This window comes from Puma concolor, chromosome A3, assembly GCF_028749965.1.
Source record: "Puma concolor isolate L17-30 chromosome A3, mPumCon1.1.hap2, whole genome shotgun sequence".
Taxonomy (NCBI): Eukaryota; Metazoa; Chordata; class Mammalia; order Carnivora; family Felidae; genus Puma; species Puma concolor.
In genome coordinates this window covers 111,826,211-111,844,141 of record NC_141669.1, presented here as the reverse complement: position 1 = coordinate 111,844,141, position 17,931 = coordinate 111,826,211, and the positions used below count along the sequence as shown (strand labels likewise).

The 17,931-nt window shown below is 58.7% G+C and overlaps 1 protein-coding gene and 1 long non-coding RNA gene across 4 annotated transcripts in view; one reads left to right on the top strand and one right to left on the bottom strand.

The window, feature by feature from the left end:
- Window positions 1-994: 994 nt before the first annotated feature.
- Window positions 995-5,309, bottom strand: LOC147582671 (uncharacterized). The gene is made up of 2 exons (XR_015249405.1): window positions 1,884-5,309; window positions 995-1,741 (listed from the first exon to the last, which is right to left on the bottom strand). It is a non-coding gene; the product is annotated as an uncharacterized LOC147582671 (long non-coding RNA).
- A 249-nt stretch (window positions 5,310-5,558) lies between these two features.
- EBF4 (EBF transcription factor 4) overlaps window positions 5,559-17,931 on the top strand; it is a 60,093-nt gene continuing 47,720 nt past the window's right edge. For 2 of the 3 annotated variants that reach the window (XM_086701842.1, XM_086701843.1), the window contains exons 1-5: window positions 5,559-5,903; window positions 6,415-6,536; window positions 16,797-16,953; window positions 17,178-17,241; window positions 17,399-17,454. In XM_086701842.1, the coding sequence (XP_086557968.1) occupies window positions 5,574-5,903; window positions 6,415-6,536; window positions 16,797-16,953; window positions 17,178-17,241; window positions 17,399-17,454 (729 nt within the window). In that variant the 5' untranslated portion in view covers window positions 5,559-5,573. Of the gene's footprint in view, window positions 5,904-6,384; window positions 6,537-16,796; window positions 16,954-17,177; window positions 17,242-17,398; window positions 17,455-17,931 lie in introns of those variants that run through there. The other variant, XM_086701844.1, reaches the window with a different exon arrangement.

The following is a 17,931-nucleotide window of genomic DNA, read 5'->3' as shown; positions in this document are numbered from 1 at the left end:
AAGGGAGAGACCTTGATGCTTTCTACCTCAGGAATGGGTCCGGGTGACAGGGCAGGGCTGGGGGACAGGTGGTGGGTGTACTAAGCCCATCTATTTGGAGCACTCTGTGGGACCCCCACATACCTAGTTAGTCATGAGTTCCTGACCTGTACCTCCCAGACAAGTATTCATTACACAAGTATTCGTGTGCTAGGCACTATTCTGAACAGTATGGACACCAGAGAAGAGGCAAACCACCTCCCCCCACCCCCATCAGCAAGAGCTACAGGTCAGTAAGTGACAGCACTTTTTCATTAAGACATATCTCTCTTCTGTTCCTCTCATTCCCCCTTGATCTGCCTTAGTTTAGGCCTTTATAATCATCTACCTGCACAGTTCCTACCCAGCTCCAGGTCCTATGGGAAGATGTAGGTTCAGGGGAGCCTGAAGCTCATAAAACCAAAGGGGATTTTGCTCTTTCAGAAGAAAAATACAAACTGGGGCGCCCAGTCGGTTAAACGTCCCACTTCAGCTCAGGTCATGATGTCACGATTCATGAGTTCGAGCTCCACATCCGGCTCTGTGCTGACAGCTCGGAGCCTGGAGCCTGCTTCAGATTCTGTGTCTCCCTCTCTCTCTGCCCCTCCTGCTTGTGCTCTCTCTCTCTCTCAAAAATCAGTAAACATAAAAAATTTTTAAAGAAATATACAAACTTATGAAAACACAATTATATATATAACCATGGGAATGCACTGCAAGGAGCCTTCAAAGGGCCTTGGCAGGGGCCTGTGTGGATGAGGGTCCCTGAGGCTTAAGCCTCCTGGAGAATTGGCCTTTGCCGGGCCATCTCCCCACTTCACCCAGGACAAGGTGAAAAACAGCCCCTTCCCACCTCCCCTCCCCTCCTCCCTTACCCTACCCTGCTTTATCTCAGAAACGATGGCTTCCTTTCCTGTTGACCCCACAGCCATCAGAAAAGGAATTTGATCTTGCCCCACAAGTAAATATATATATATCACACACACATGCTTTTATTTCTGATTTTCCACCACTGCCTGTGGGTAGCTAAGGGGCAGGCCTCCAGGGACAGTGTTGGCTGTTGCTACAGCATTAGTTTGGAAATCTGCAGGTCCCAGGGCCTTCTCTGAAAGCTTCTGGATGAACAAAGCACATCTTGCTGCACCAGGTAAAACAGTCCCCTTCCTCTGCCTCAATGAGGGTGAGACTAGTTGTCTTTGAGATGGTTCGTGACTGGTAGGGGTGTGGACAACCAGGAAAATTGAGGGGACATGCAATCTGTCTTTTAGCCCAGAAATTGGAGATGGGAGCTCAACTCCTCTGCCAGAGTATTGACTCCAATTGTGTATTATTCAACACTCAGTAACTCAACCTAGATTCGGGAGTGGGAGGGATCCCAAGGCAAGACGAACACCTGTAGTGTGGGTCTTTCCCCTGGCAACAGGGGAAGTCAGCCAGGAGGAAGGCTGAGAGCCGGGGCATACCCACAAGGAAACCTTCTGGAATGGCCCCAGGCATTTTCTTTTTCTTCACGGAACACGCGAACAACCGTATTTAGTGGATGCTTTAGTATGTTTATTCTGTCCCTCTGTTAATTCCTATCAGAAAACTTGACCTTGAAGTGGATCCAAGTGCCTGAATCTCCTGGGCCTCCAGGGGGCGCTGCGGCCCAACACTCAGCCTGGCCTGGAGCCTTGTGCCTAAGGCACCACCGGGGATTGGTTGTCTGTGGTGTTGCAGCCCCCTTTTGGAGAGAGGGAGGGGGGGAGGGGGAGGGAGAGAGACAGAGAGTTAGTTTTGATTTTTGAAATACTGTTTTAAGGCCCAGACCTACAGGAAAAATGCTCTGCTCTCCTGCATCCCCTGGGGTGCTCCAGGTGCTCCACCTTGAAGCCCGTACTGCAAATCCACGCGTTCAGCTCTACTGGCCTTTACAGATGCTGTCCTGGTCTCAGGCTCAGGCCCTTCTTCTGTACTGGCCCCAGTACTTGCCCCCGCATCTTTACAGCCCAGGTCACTCACTCTGCAGTGACACCGAGTGTTCATTCACAAGGCTCTCGCCGCCACACCGTGGTGCCCATGAAGCACAAGACAGAAAAACACACCCGGAATTCCAAGAAACAGACTTGCTGGATCTAAAGCAGAGACACTTACCTCCAACCACAAGGACTGACTCAGACTTTCCTCGCTGGCCTTCCATTTACTGGCCCAACTGATAACCGTCATCACCCAGAGGCCTTGCCCCTTGGTGCAGTGGCTCTAACCCAGAAGCCTTTCTCTGGGGCTGCAGGACCTGGGAAGCCTCAGACACCATCCTGGTTGGTTTCTTTCTAGTCCATGTGGTTAATAATAGAAACCCATACAAGTCAGGAGCCCATCCAACCTGGTCTTAGCTCAGTGCCATTAACAGTCCCTTTCTGCCCCGGGTTAACTCTGAGCACCCATATCCCAACCCTACTTTGGGAAGAGTCTTCTAGAGCCATGAAGATCTGCAACAGCCAAGCCCTTCAACCATCATGAAGAGGAACGTGGACCCTGTTGCTTCCAGAGAAGAAAGGTGGGGCAACAGTGAGGGCACGCCCTCCCCCCCCCCACCCCCGGCCAGGAACCAGCCAGATGAAAGGCCTGCTGTTGACAGTGGTAGCCTGTGTTGGGGGAGGAGTAAGATCTTTGGTGTCAGGTAAGCAAGGGACTAGCACAGAAAGGGAATGGAGGGAAGAGTGGCAAGGGACATCCAGATCAGGCATCAAAGGGCTCAGAATGTCCCTAAACTAAGTCCCTAAATGTCTACTTGGGGAGCCATGAACATCTGGAAGTTTCTAAGGAAGTGGTGGCAGGAGAATGGAGGGTGACTGGGCTGGGCAGCTGGGGGCAGGGAAGATAGCTACGAAGGCCAGCATCAGACAAGGGCGGAGTTCTCCTCCAAGCCAGAGTGGAGTCCGGTAGAGGACAAATAAGTTTCATTGTTAAAGATACTCACTGTGGGCACTGGGGCAGGGAAGAGGACCCCGAGGGGGAATCCTTACAATCTGACATAGAGTTGGCTGTGGTCAGGGTGAGGAAAGTATCCGAGATGAACCCCTGGGCTCCAAGCCTGATGGGCATCAGGAGGAGGTGCCGTGGGGTGGGGGACAAGAGGGGTGGGGGTGGGGGGGGCAGGAGGAGGAGCTGGTTTGTGGAGATGAAGCAGCCACATCCCAGGCCCAGGGACGGAGCTATTGCGTTAGGGACCCTCCATGGAGGCAGGTGCTCCCCTCCTCCCCGGGGAGTCAAGGCCGCCTCTGTCCTCACCAGCTGATATTCAGGACTGGCGGAAGCAGGATGGAGGCCCACACTAGGAGATCACGTCCCCAAGACAGCCTCTGAGGCTGTGGAAGATCACCGGCTCTCTGAAGGGAGGAGGGAGAAGGCAGCAAGGCACAGCAACCCGGGGCACTCACGGGGTCAAGAGAGGCAGAGTGGTCTGGCCAGAGGGAGTGGGGAGGCTGGAGAGCCCAGTGCCACAGGGAGTCAGAGGGCCTGAGGCCTGAGAAAAGAGCAAACAGCGGCAGAGCTGGAAGGGAGCCAGGCCGCCAGGGTTTAGGAGTGGCTTGCTGGGGGCTGGGGAGGCATCCTTGGTGGAGTGCTCCCAGGACTCTCAGACACAGGAGGGGCACATGTTGGCGGGAGAGGCAGGGACAAGGGGAGGGTTCCTTTAAGAATGCGGAGGTCTGAGCAGAGGAAAGAAGGACGACCAGATGGGGCAGCATCAGGAGGTAGAGAAGATGGGACTTAGTAAGGGGGTCCCTGGGTCCGCATGTTTTTCGGGGGTGCAAGGAGAGAACAGAACGGGCGATAAGACTGAGAATGGATGAAAACCACGAACGGCTGAGAGAGACAGGCAGGATCCGGCCGCCATTCCCCAGATCCTCTCCGTGAAGTAAGAGGTAGGCTGTCCGCTGGAAATGTAGAGAGCCAGAGGTAGGTTTGAAGGTCAGAGAGAGGCGTGAAGCAAGTGCAGAAAGCTGTGAGGGTTTCTCTAAAGCAACGCTTCCCAACCGTGATGGGTGCATACGTCCCCTGGGCTCTTGTAAAACTGTAGGTTCTGGTTCAGCGGACCCGGGGAAGCGCCTAAGATTCTGCCTTTCTAACAAGCTCCAGGTAGTGCTGATGCTGGTGGTCCAGGGCCCACGCTGGGAGGAGCAAGGATTTAGAGTCAGGAAAGAGACTGGCAGAAGAATTCACCCTAGGGAGAGACCTACCTTTGATAATCTCACCCGGGGTAAAAGCTGACACCTGGAGAAGTCCGGGTGGGAGCCACAGGTCCTGCAGGTGATGGGGAGGGAGACATGGAGAAGAGGCGAGAAGTCAAGAGAGAAGGTAGGGGAGCCTCCAGGGTGATAGGAGGCCCAGCAGTGTCCCCTGGGACCCCTCATCTAGGTCGATGTGGGTGGCTCACCAACTGCACACTTGGAGGTCCCCCAACAGGATGGGAGTCAGCTGGGGCCGGAAAGTGGTATTCCGCGGGGGGGGGGGGGGGGGGGGGGGGCGGCAAAGGGCAAGTCGCAGGCAGAGCAGGACACCCCCATGCCGCCCTGCAGGGCAGTACTGGACTCCTTCTGGGCTTGTTCAAAGCTTAGCCAGCATACACCAGGCCAGAGTGTGAGGAGAGGGGCAGAAACGGCTCTGCTCCTGGGAACAAGGGTGAGTTGATTTTTGTGCCAGAAACTAAAAAAAACAAAGAAAGAAAAAAGTAATGAAACCCGCGAAGGAAGACGCTGGGGAGAAAGAGGAGGTGCGTTGGAATCTGAGTCCTAACTCTCAGTCCCCAGTGTCTAACTGGCAATCAGAAATCAAGAGGTTTCAGGAAGGCACGGTCCGCCAACGAACATGCTGTAGGTTTAGGCAACCCAGGGAAGGGGCCTAGGGATGGGGTGCGCAGGGACGCCGCTCGCTCGGCTGTCTGGGGCCCAGCCTAAGAGAGAGAGGGAGCTTTGAGTCCTAGGCTGAGGTCACACCGAGGTCAGGTTCACCAGGGGGCAATACAAGGAGGACAGCAGGGTGAGCAAAGAACAAGAGTAAAAGCTTGGAGGCGTCGGAATGAGCAGCAAATGCAGGAACAGGGTGTCAGCGCGGGGAATACGGCGGGTACTCGGAGAGGGAGGTGAGGCCAGAAGCCCGAGCTCTGTCCCGCGGCGACCCCGAGGCGGCGGAGGTTTCTGAGGGCGGCGTGGCGCGCTCCCCTGGTTTTGGCCTGGCTCCCTCGCGTCGCAGCCCAGTCTGCCCCCCACCCCGGGCCTCCCGGGGCCCGCCCGTCCCCCGCGTTCCTCCCCGCGGCCTCGGCCAGGCCGCAGCCCCCAGCCCCGGCGACCGACTCGCCAGGATCCGCCCCACCGCGGCGGCCCGGGCCCAGCCGCTCCTCCCCCGATGATGTCACGTCCCCGGCCGCCCCTCGGCCGGCCGCGCCGCCCCGCCCCCGCCTCCCCCGGCCCCCAGTCCCCTGGGCCCGCCCGCTCCCGCCATCCCTCCTCCCGCCCGCGCTCCCTCCCTTCGACTCCCGCTCCCCCGGGAGCGGCGGCGGCGGCGGCGGCGGCGGGATGGCCCGGGCCCGCGGCCAGGCCCCGGGGAGCGGCGGCCGGCGGCGGCCGCGGCGGGGCGGCGCGGGAACCGGGCCCCGGGGGGAGTCGGCCGGGCTGCTGCTGCTACTGCTCCAGGTGCTGCCGCCCGGGGCTGCGGCAGGGCCGGGGCGCCGGGGCACGCGGGGAGCCGGCGGCGGCGGCGGCGGCGGCGTCTGCTGGCCCGGCGCTGCCCCTGCCTTTCCCCGGGACGCGCGGCTGCTGCTGCTCCTGCCGCCGCTGCCGCCGCTGTCGCCGCCGCCGCCGCCGCCGCCGCCGAGCTCCGCGCCAGCAGCCTCCGCCTCCCGGATGGTAATCAGCGCCCCGCGCCGGCGCCGCGGGCGGGCGGGAGGTGGGGGCGGTGAGGGGGAAAGGGCGGGCGGCCCCGCGCCCCCGCCTCGCCCGAGGCAGCTCCCGGGGCGCTCGCCCCCCCCCCCTCCGACGACCGCGGCCCTGGGCAGCCGCCAGAGCGCGCCTCTGGGGCGCCTCCGCGCGGACCGGGTGCCGGCTCCGCTCCCGCCCTCCCCGCCTCGCTCGCAGTCCGCCCGCCGGCGCTCAGGCCGCGGGGGAATCCCTCCATCTCCCCGCCCCGCGCCCCGGGAGGGGAGGGGACAGCGCCGGCGCTCGCGGACCCGCTTTCTCCGAGGGAGCGCCCGAGAGGCGAGCGCGCACTGAGACGCGGGGACTGGGCGCTGCGCTGAGCTCCCGGAGGCGCCCGGTGCCGTCGGGTCGGGCCGAGCCGAGACGCCCGCAGCCGCGGCGGGACCGCATTCCCGGCGGCGGGGGCGCCCACCGACTGCGCGCCCTTATGTTCCCCGCGCAGGACACTCTGCCCCGCGGCGGGCTGAACCTGAAGGAGGAGCCGCTGCTGCCCGCCGGCCTGGGCTCGGTGCGCTCCTGGATGCAGGGCGCGGGCATCCTGGACGCCAGCACCGCGGCGCAGAGGTAAGCGCTCGGACGCGACCCAGTGCGCTCGGGCTGGAGTGCTCCGCGCCGCCTTCGCTCAGCCTGCTGAGCTGCTGGGGCGAGGGGGGGGGGGAGCCCCCAACTCTGGACAGTGCCGGCAAGCTCTCCTGCCCACCCTGCCCCGAGTGCCTCTGCTTCCTCCTGAGGCTGTGGGGCGGGCCGGGGCGGGGCTTCTGCCACCTCTGCCGCGGTCCCGGCTCTGATTTCTGGTTTCTGACTGTCGCTCCGGGGCCGGGCGGTCCACGGCTCTAGAGTAGAAGGTATCCCCGCTGCCTGCTGTCCCTGAGCCATGCCCCACAGCCACCGGCCGTCAAGGAACAGCCAACCCCTCCTTCGTGGGCAGTCCCACCGCCTCTCCTTGTCCAATTCCGCGGCTCTCTGCCAGGAAAGGCACAAAACCCAGCCCCCTTTCTGCTTTCCCACGCCCCTCAGAGTTGAAGGAGGGGGTGTGCCAGAGCCAGAGAAGCGGCTGGGGGCTGAAGAGTAGGGAAGAAGCGAGGTGGGCAGTCGACTTGGCTTGAATGATTGGCGCTGGGGCTGGGGCTGGGGCAGGGCGCTCAGGTCCCGCTTCTCCTCAAAGTGGTTTCCTGGTGGTCCTGGGGGAGGCAGAGGGTCCCTGGGAACCCAGCACCCATGCCCATCTCCTCTGACGCCTTTGCAGGAGTATGGGCAGGGGGCCTGGGTGGGGAATGGACTCCTGGATTTGGGAAGGAAGTTTAAAGGGTTTGTTGACCTGTTCCTCGTAACACCTGGACCGCGGACTTGTTGTGCCCCTGCTTGTGGGCGGTGCGTGTGTGTTGGGGCTGGGAGGGGGATGTTAGCTCTCCTGCCGGGAGTTCTCAGTGGTTGGGACTAGGGAGGTGCTGCCTCTGCACACCTCCAGGGCACTTGGGAGCTGGGCTTCCCAGGGGTCTGAACAGCTACTTGTCCAGCAGCCTGAGGGGATTCTGATGGGGGGGAGGGGGGGTGCCAGGGCAGAGCAGGTCTGGCACCCTGCCCCAACATTCACATCCCCAAGCCTGTTCAGGGGACACCAACCCGAACCTCAGCCCTTACAGACACACACCTTGTTTCATGTGTGAACTGAACCCTGTGTTTCTGCACCCCTGTCCTTTCCTGATTGTCGGAGGGAGTGCTGGGTGGTGGGGTGGGGGGGGGGCGGCTCTCTCTGGAACTCATCTCTTCAAGAGGAGAGGGTCTTGCCGATGAATTAATTTACATAGCTTTCCTCATGATATAACTATATTTCAGAAAAATGGGTAAGTAGCAAACCAAAACCCACCTTTTCTAATACAACAACCGTTAACGTTTTAGTGTATTTCCTTCCCATCTTTTTTCCCATTCACATTCCCCCCGCCCCCCCGGGCTGTGTATACAATTCTGTATCCTGCCTGTTTTTCTGTTGGTTCTGGTTTTTTATTTAATTTGAGGGGGTCCGTTTCTTAATGGGGGCTCCCTCTTTTTCTCCACCATCGGCTGTGGTGAGAGCTCCTTGTAAGAGTGGGTGAAGAGGTCCAGTGGGGCCTCGGGGGTGTAAGTCCCTTATTTCTCTCCCACCTGCCCCTCTGCATCTGTCTCGAGCCAGCAGATTTGATGAGGGGGAAGCAGATGCACAAGGAGGCAGTGCACTTGTAGCCTGTGTAGTTACAGAAGTGCAAGGATGAGGCCCTTTGCCAGGGGATCTGACCAGCAGGGGTGTCATCTGCACGCGGGCATTCTTGAGTGGCACTGAGGTGTCCAGTCTGAGTCCCCAGGGCCACATTGCTGGGACTCAGTAGGCTTCCCCAGTTTGGCGAGGGGGCATTTCTTCAGGCCTGGGCTCCTTCTCTGCAAGTCCAGAGACTTCTGGGCCTCAGGGCACAGACTGGGAGGCCCTGCCCCCATTTGGGGGACTCTGGCCCCCCTCCTTCCACAGGGGAGCACGCTGAACCTTTCTCCTCATTCTTCTAACAGCGGCCCGTCGTCTCTCCAGTTTGTGTCTTGGTCCCCAGTCAGTCCTCTGCTCTGGTCTTTCCCTCCTGAAACAGCAACAACCAACCTTCCTTTCTCTGCCCCTGCCTCTTCAACCTCTGCCCAGCTCCGCCCCGTCGCACCTCTGGGAAACGTGCCCAGGAGCACTCTTCCCCAAGGCTGCTTGGGATCTGACAGTGTCCTTGATGCCTTTGCCCCACAGCCCCCTGATTGTCAAGGCTTCTAGACGTTTCCTCACTGTCAGAGGTCAACTTTTAACAGTAGCACTCCCTTGCCCTCCGCGTCTTTCCTCCCAGGTTTGAAGGTTAACCTCCCTCCCCCCCCCCCACCTCAGCCTCCTAGCCGACTGCTCCAGCCCCAGTCTCTCACCCCCCCCAACCAAATCATCTACCATGCCCTGGGGGGACCAGAGCAATATTTCCAAAGAACTTTTCTCCACTCTGTTCCTCTCCAGTTAAAACCTTCAGTCACCCCTACTTCCTCCCAGGTATTCAGCACTCAAGGCTCATCTCCCTCTGGCCCCAAACTCCCTTGGAGCCCTTGACCTGATACATGGCATCTAACAACGCCTCTTGAAACAGTTCCCCTGGCCCCAGCATGCACAAAACCCACTAAATAAAGTCTTATGGTCTCGGGGACCACCCCTCACCCCAGCACCTCCTCCATTTGCGCCCTCCCACCCAGACCTCAGTTCTTAGTGCTGCCTAAGGATACTGGCCGCAGTATCAGTCAGCCTGTGCGCCTCCAGCCTGTGCCTTCCTTTAGGGCCAGGATAGTGGCTTGTTCATCCTGGTGTCCTCAGCACCAGGACAGGCTAGAGCAGTCAGCAGGGGGGCCAACGAGGATCTGCTGAAGGACACAGGAGTGGATGTTAGAAAGTTCCCAAATCCCTTTCTGCTGGGCTCCCCTCTCCACGTCGGTGGACTCCAAGATCCACCTGAGTCCAGGAACCGGGTACTGGGACAGCCAAATTGTACAGAAGGGAGGGGTGGAGAAGGCCCAGGACCTGCCCAGATGGGTAAGGGAGGCTCTCTGCCAAGAGGAAGGAAGTCCTGAGCAGAAGAGGGGTAGGGAGAAAAGAGGGGCTCCATGCCCTTGCCCTGGAGAGGCAACAGGGGAGGGAAGGGAAGTTGGGTGCAGAGGGCTGGCAGGAACTTCTCAGTGGGGAGCTCTGCGCAAAGATCCCTGGCCAGCGCTGTGACTTCATCTCCAAGCCGCAGGTCCCAGCCCCAGCCCGTGTGCCCCGGATGACCCTGCAGACCACGTCCTCTTGCTGAGGTGCGCGGCCCCGGCGGCAGCCCAGGGAGACCCCTGCGAGACCCAAACCCGCCCTCCGCCTTGAGCTGGTCCCAGCACACAGGCAGGCCCTGAGAGGGAAGCCAGCTGGGGCTGCCTTTCCTGTAAGCAGCTGCAGCCTGGCCTCCCTGCTAGGAAATGCTTTTGTTTGCTTTAATAATTAATAGCCGCTCCTCAGCCTGGGACCTGGCAGGCAGGCCTGTGGGTGGGTGGCGAGGGAGTGGGCAGAGAGAAGCAGGGTGGGCAGCCCTACAGCTGGAAGGGTGGGCAAGAGGAAGGGTGGGAGAGCTGGCCAGTGAGACCCCTTCCCTCCCACCCCCTCACTGGGGGACCCCCGGTGGTTGAGACATCTTCCCGTGGCAGGTGAGCCCAGCCGATGCCGCAGCGGGAATGGGGATGTGAAGCAGTGGAATGGGGCAGTGGGAGCAGGGGATACGAAGCAGCCCCAAAGCATCCGCTCCCGCAGACCCCTCTGGACACGGTTCAGAGCCTCGGGGTCCTCCCGGTGCCCACACCGTCCAGGTGTGTGCGCCCCCGTGAGCTGCCGCTTTTATCTTCCTGTTTGGTGGCACATCTGGGCTCTGGGCATGGTGGGCCGGGCAGGGCGCAGCCAACAGATCCTGTGCCAGCCCCAGCGTGATGGTTATCAGCAGTCCCAAGGGGCCCCGGGGAGGTGGGGGCCTGCAGGGAGCAGGGCCAGCGGGACACTTGGAGGAAGAGAGGACGCAGAGAAAGGAGAGACCCATGCGGTGGTGCCAGGATGGGGAAAAGAAGAACTGCGATTAGCAGAGACTTTAGGGAAAGGGGGGCAAAAGGATGAGATACAGGAGACATGCTTTTTGTTCCACACCTCCTGGGGGAGGGCAGGTTAAAAGCAACCCCCCCCCCCCCGCCGTTACAGATGCCTTCGGGGCTTGTCCCCATTTCCCCAGCTCCCCAGATTCCAAGGTGGATCAGGCCCAAGCCAAGACATTGCTCAGAACTTCGGCCTGTCCAGGCGGGCACAAGTGGGGGGGAGGCGGGAGGAGGTGTCTCTGGGGGGACGCCAAACTCCAGCCTCGGCCCCTCGTCCTCTGAGGGTTTGGGAGGCTTGTTTTAGATTGCTCGTGTTTATTATAAGCGTGTAGTCAAGGACGTAAGGAGCCCCAGGTGACCTCCCGAGGAGACAGCTGAGACTGTGAGATGCTCTCTGCCCTGGAAAGCTGTCGCGGGGTCCAGCAGCTGCCTGGAGAAGGGTGCACCCCGCTCAGCCTGGCCAAGGAGCATCTCCAGGGGGCCGCTGTGGCCCCAGCAACAGCAGCCAGACAACTCTGCAGCCCCCAGCGTGTCCCCGCACGCATCCCCCACGTGCTTTAAAGCACAGGCCACCTGAATGGCCCCGGCTGTGAGGGTCAGGTTGTCCTTGGGGTCAGCTTGAACCTGGATTTCCTGCACATTGCTCAGGAAGCCCACGTGCATCCCTGCCTGCTACAAAGCAGGTGTCCTCAGACCCTAACGGAGCCGCACCAACCAGAGCTCTTCTGTCCCAGCCGCCTTTAACTTCCGGGCTGTTTCCAGAACAGAAGCTGGCAAGGGGGCAAAGTGGGCCCTGGCAGAAATACGAAAACGGGCCCTTTGTCCCCCCACATCCGGGGTCTTGAGTACAAGAGCAAATGCCCCGCCACCTCAGCCCACTCCAGAGTCGACAGGAAACTGTTCTGAACATTTTGTTGAGAACAGTCTTTTGAAGAAAGCCAGGAGATAGGTAATTCTTTCTGGAGCCTCACAAAAGTGATCGACGTGGCTGTTTTCGTCACTCAGCTGCGTTTATCTGAAAAAGGCGCCCATGCGGCATGCTCTGTGCACTAACGATGCTAAGTGAACGAAATGTCTCTGAATTATAGGCTCCGGCAACACATGCACCAGGTGAGCCAGGTTTTAGGCCTATCCGCCAAGTTGCACTCAGTCCCTTGGGCTGTAATTTTCCTGGCTTCCCACACACCGCGGGCCTCCCGATGGCTGGTAGTTGGTACCCCACCCAAACCCCCTCCGGACCCTTGGTAAAGGGTCTGCTTCCCCTGCCGGCATCTGCCTCCCGGAACCTCCGCAGGCTGCCAGGGCCCGCTCTGCCCGCTTGCGCGCCAGGCCGCAAAGTACCTTAGAAACGCTGCCCCGGGAGCCCTCAGCCAATGGCTGAAGTTGGTGGATGACTACCCCAGCTCCTTCCTCCAGCCCTCCGGCAGATAACTCTGCAGCACCTGTTCTAGACTGTTTCCAGAGCTCCCAGCCGCCTGAGCTGCAGTTGCCCAGGGCAGTAACTTGTTGATAAGGCACCCTTTAGGGAGTGCCTTTCCCTGTCTCATTCCCCAGCCTGGCCAAGTGCTTCCTGGAATCACTGTTTGCCTTTGAAGCCTTGCCTCTCCAGACTTCAGGGACTCTACTCCTGCTGCCCTTCTTTCTTGTAGATAAAGGATTCATAGCCAGAGACATGCCTGTAGTTTCTCCCCGCATCCCGGTGGCGGTCTTGGGCAACCCCATCTTGGAGACCACAGAATCAGAGACATTGGCCTTCATCCACATCCGTCTGTCTCTAAGCCAGTAAGAGAGCGGACAGTGGCCCCACCTCCCACCGGTAGCCCACCTGCACCCAGCAGGGGCTCTCAGACCTCTCTGCACCCCTGCCCCCCCATGTCTGTTTTCTGAGTTTGAGCCAATCTCTCTTTTCTTCCTTTGTGTTCTTTCATCTTGGTTTGTTTCCTCATTACAAGAGCAAAAGTCTCTCCTTACCCCTCCCACCCCTCTCCCTTTGGGGCTTGCACTCCCACTTCGGGATGTTGATTGGTCACCTCCTGCATGTTGGGGGTGCAGGGTGCAGGGGGAGGGCCAGGAAGGAGAAGGAAGGATAGTCCAGACCTACCTCACGTTCTTGCTGATGTGCTGACCCTTATGTCATTCTCTGTCTCTTGCTCATAGGAAATACCGGAATGCCTTTAAAGTAAAACGTATTCTATTTCACCTTGACCCTCTCACATGTCCAGCCAGAGTATGAGCAGGGTGAACTGCAGACACTCACAGACCAGGAGCGAGCCCTGGGTGTGCCCAGCAGGGGTCTCGCCCACTCTGCGGTCCCCACCGGGTCTGCAGGGGGCTGGAGCTGTTCCTCATATTGTTCTGTCCTTGTTCACCTGATAGTAATCCTGTCGGGAGCTGTAAACTAGCCACCTGTCCCACTGTTTTGCCTGGATGTCTGTGAGCCAGGGAAGAGGCGGGTGCCTCAGACCTGCTAAGCAAGGTGGGGAAGGGACGACGGTGCTGGGCCGCCCCAGGAACGGAACTGAGCCTGACCCCACTTTGGGGTAGGGCACAGGTGCGTGAGGCAGTGCAGCTGCTCCGTGTCCCCCAGCTGGCAGCACTGGGTGCTGGTACGCAGGCCCCAGGCAGGGGACAGAAGGACCTGCTCTCTTCTCTCTCCCTGGGTTTCCTGACCTCTCTCCCCAGGAATCCCCTCTTGGATGGAGGGCAGCCCCGTGAAGGGAGTTTGGCTTGGGACTTGGGCCAGACTTCCTAGGTCTGGTCCTTAGAAGCCTGGCAGGAGCTGGCAGGCAGCCAGGACCCGGGACTGACTGACATTTGCCAAGAGGGATGGATGAGAGAGACGCATGCCAACATCATTGATTTACTCTTGGCCTGGAAGTGCAGGGGTGTCTGTGAAGAAAGGGTACACTGAGTGGTCTAGGGGATTGCGTTATTGCTCGGCATCCACCCCTTGTCTGTTAAGGCCCCTCTCCTTGGACCTTCCATCCCTGCTGCCTGAGAGCCTTCTAGACACCTTCCCTAGGCTAGCTGACGGAATAAAGGGCACAGTGATGGGGGAGGGCTCCACAAGCCCACCCTTCTGCCTTTTCTCCCCTCAGGTGGTCCTGGAACCTGACCCTGGGAGCACCTCCTCCCACCACCCCTAAACTGGTCCTGGGGTCAGGGTTGCTGCCTCATTAGCATATGCATCAACAGTAATCAAGGACCTGCTGTGATCAAAGCTCTTCGGGCATCCCTGCTTCTGGCAAATGGGAAGCAGGAGGGTCAAGGCCAGGACTTGAAAGGACCGGCAGCCTGAAAGGGAGGGGAGGAGAAGGCTGAGGAAATGGGAAGCTGGAGGGGGAACATCCCTGCAGAAAGGGACAAGTGGTTGGTGAGGAAGAGAAGGTGTGGGTGGCCCTCCTCCAACTCCTTGATCAGAGAGAAAGAAGACCATCATTTCTGCCTCTGAAATCAGCGTTTCTTTTTTTTTTTTTTTTTCAACGTTTATTTATTTTTGGGACAGAGAGAGACAGAGCATGAACGGGGGAGGGGCAGAGAGAGAGGGAGACACAGAATCGGAAACAGGCTCCAGGCTCGGAGCCATCAGCCCAGAGCCCGACGCGGGGCTCGAACTCACGGACCGCGAGATCGTGACCTGGCTGAAGCCGGACGCTTAACGGACTGTGCCACCCAGGCGCCCCTGAAATCAGCATTTCACATGGAACGGTGAAGCTCTCAAGTAGGCTTGAGGAGGTAGAACACTGGTCCTTTCACTGTATTTACTATAGTATGTAGAAGGAAGGGCGCCTTGGTGCCTCAGTGGGTTAAGCGTCCGACTCTTGATTTCGGTTCAGGTCATGATCTCATGGTTCGTGGGATCTGGGCTCGAGCCCCACATAGGGCTTTGCACTGACAGCACAGATTCTGCTTGGGATTCTTTCTCTCCCTCCGTCTCTGCCCCACCCCTCCCCACCTTCTGTGTGCTTGTGTGCACAGTGCCCTCGCTCTCTCTCAAAATAAATAAACATTAAAAAAAATCCTGAATATATATGAGTAAAAACATAACGAGGCTCTCAAGCCAGGATATCCCAGATATTATGGTTTTGCATGAATATCCCAGCACCATCACCCTCATCCTATCCGCATCCCTGGGGCAGCTTCTCTTTCCCACCCCACTGCACCCTCCCCACAGGCATCATCTTCTAAGCCCTGCCTGGCTTCAGAACCTTCTGGTGGCCTTTCCTTGTATTTATCAAACTACATCCCTCAACATCCATTATCTCACACAGTTTCTCAGAGTCAGAAATCAGGGAGCAGCTCAGGGCTTCTTATGAGGCTGCAGTCATCTGAAGGCTTTGCTGGGGCTCGTAGATCTTCTTCCAATGTGGCTCATTCACGCTGCTGGCAAGCTGAGGGCTGGGAGAAGACCTTGGGTCTTCTCCATGTAGACCTTCCACATGGCTGCTTGAGTGTCCTCACAAGATGGCAGCCAGCTTTGCCCTGGGTGGCTGATCCAACAGAACAAGGCAGAAGCCACCGTGTCTTTTATGACCTAACCTTGGAAATCATATGCTCTCATTTGTGCTGCATCCTATTGGCCACACAGACCAACCCCGATACAGTCTGGGAGGGGACTACACAAGGGCGCGAATGCCAGGAGGAGGGAATCATGGGGCACCATCTTGGCTACCACAGGCGGGAACGCCAGCCTGAGCCAAGTCAAGTAAGGTCCATTCCCGGAGGGTGTCCCAGGGCCCCCCACATACACTTGCGCACGCCACGAAGCCTCATTTCCCGGTGACTGTGGCCACAGCCACCTTTTCTGGAAGGAGGATCTGAAGCTACGAGAGACCCAAGGAACACTCTTTTTAAGAGTGGCCCGGAGGAGAAAGTCTAAACTCCATGGCCTGGTTTTTGTGTCTCCGCAGTCTGGCACTACCAATGCAACTTTTCTTCTCTTCACTTCACTTTCTAAAATCTAGAAATCTAGGGGCGCCTGGGTGGCTCGGTCGGTTAAGCATCCAACTTCGGCTCAGGTCACGATCTCGCGGTCCGTGAGTTCGAGCCCCGCGTCGGGCCCTGTGCTGACAGCTCAGAGCCTGGAGCCTGTTTCAGATTCTGTGTCTCCCTCTCTCTCTCTGACCCTCCCCTGTTCATGCTCTGTCTCAAAAATAAATAAACGTTAAAAAAAAATCTAGAAATCTAAAATCTGGTCCAGTGACACCAACCCTCACACCTACAACCATTTCTCATGCTGTTTGTTCTGCCCCTTGGCCTGCTGCAACTGTCGAGCTCCTAGTCACTCCTCAAGAACCAGGGGAACAGCCACCGTCTCCGTGAAGGCTTTCCCTCACCTCTCACAGACAGAAGTGATTTGCCTCTATAGATTTTTTGCATAATAACATCTTTTGGGGAGTACCCACCACTGTGCCTTGTGCTATAGCTCTCTGTATCTGTCTTCCCTCCCTTCCAGGCATTTAATTCTGGCCCCACTCAGTGCCATGCGTCCAGTGCTTGGTACGTCGTTGAGGCTGAGGAAATACTTGATGAATAGGGCCTTTGTTTTCCCTCTGCTCTCACCCAGGCCTTGCTTCTAGGAATCGTTTCGGATGAGCCAGGAGAAAGTCTGGGCAAGGCTAGACCAGAAGGTCCTTCTGCCCAAGGGAACCAGCGTGTATCTTTCCCAAAGTGTGAAGGCAGGTCCCTAGGACACCCCCTGCCTTCAGACATAGTCCAGGTTGTGGGCTGGGCAGATTAGTGGTCCTGCACCAGTTTAATGTCACGGGCTGGGGTACAGTGGGTTGTTTGTTCCAGAACCTCCTAGCTGCCCCCTGATGCTCTAAAGGGCAGTCACAGGTGCCTCTGGTCAGTTAGATTGGCCGCTCATATATGTGGTTAGAGATCAGCCTTTCAAAATGTGGGGCCCAGGGGAAAACCTGCCTCCACTGCTGCCTGCTGTGACACTTGTCGCCAGCAGAGCAGGCTAGGGTGACCGCCGTCTGGGGAGCCCTGTCTAGAACTGAGATCTCTGGCAAAGGCAAGGATGGAATGGGCCCATCCAATCTAATTTCTTGCCTAGACTCTTGCCATGTCAGACCCATGTCCTGACCAGCTCACCTTCCTGGTCGGAGGCGATGGGGTCTTTCTCTCCGGAGGGCACTTCCGGTGGTTTTCCAGCTCCTTTCCTCCTCGCAGTGGCGTGGGCCTGGCACGCGCACATTTTGAGAAGCAGCCCCCCTCCAACCTCAGGAAATCCAACTTCTTCCACTTCGTGCTGGCCATGTATGACCGGCAGGGGCAGCCCGTGGAGGTGGAGCGCACAGCCTTCATCGATTTCGTGGAAAAGGACCGTGTGAGAGGCTCGTGGGCCAGAGCATGGGGTGGGGAGGGAGGGCTTCCCGGAACCCCCTCCCACTGGGCAGTTGAATGGATAGCCCGTGAAGGGGCGGGCAGAGAGGGGGGTGGAATGGATGGAAGGGAGGGAGAGGGCGTGGGATGAGGTGGGGGTGGGGGGGTTGAGGGGAGGCTGGAGGATCCACGTGAACACTAAGCATCCTCCCCATCTTGTCCCTGCAGGAACCTGGGGCTGAAAAGACAAACAACGGGATCCATTACCGCCTCCGATTGGTGTATAACAATGGTGAGTGACGCCCAGAGGAGGTCTAGGATCCCCGAACCTTGTGTGACGTAGAAGGCCCCATTCCTCCGGCTCCGGCGGAGGAGGGCCTGGCTCCAGGCGGGGAGGGTGTGGCGTCATCGGAGGCCCCAGCAAGCCCTCTCCACCTCCCCACCCTTAGGACTTCGGACGGAGCAGGACCTCTATGTGCGCCTCATTGACTCCATGTCCAAGCAGGTGAGCCAGCCCAGGGGATGCTCAGGCCCATCCCGCCCTCCTCTCGGACCCCATTTGAGTGTGAATCCTCATCCCTGCCCCCGTCTCCCCCATGCTGCTCTTCCCCACTGGTCCAGCCCCCACACGGCAGGAGGGTGTGCACGGCCTTGCCCTGCAATCTGGAAGAAGGTAATATTTGTACAAAGGCTCTTAGGTTGCCTCCCCTAGAAGCCCAGCCTAGAGGAGCATTCAGGTGCATGGGCTTTATTGGGGAGCAGTGGAGAAGCACTCAGGAGAAGGGGAGAGAAGGAAGCAGGACAGAGAAGGCTGAGCGGGGCTCAGCAAGGACGTGGTCCCAGCTGGAGTCTAGCCTCAGCCCGATCCGCAGGGAGCTCTAGAGATGGAATGGCACCCGAGTTGCGCCCCCTCGAGGCAAGGAGGCCAGGATTCTGTACCCTGTATCAGTCAGTCGTTGGCTGCGGACCACTCCCAAGGGGA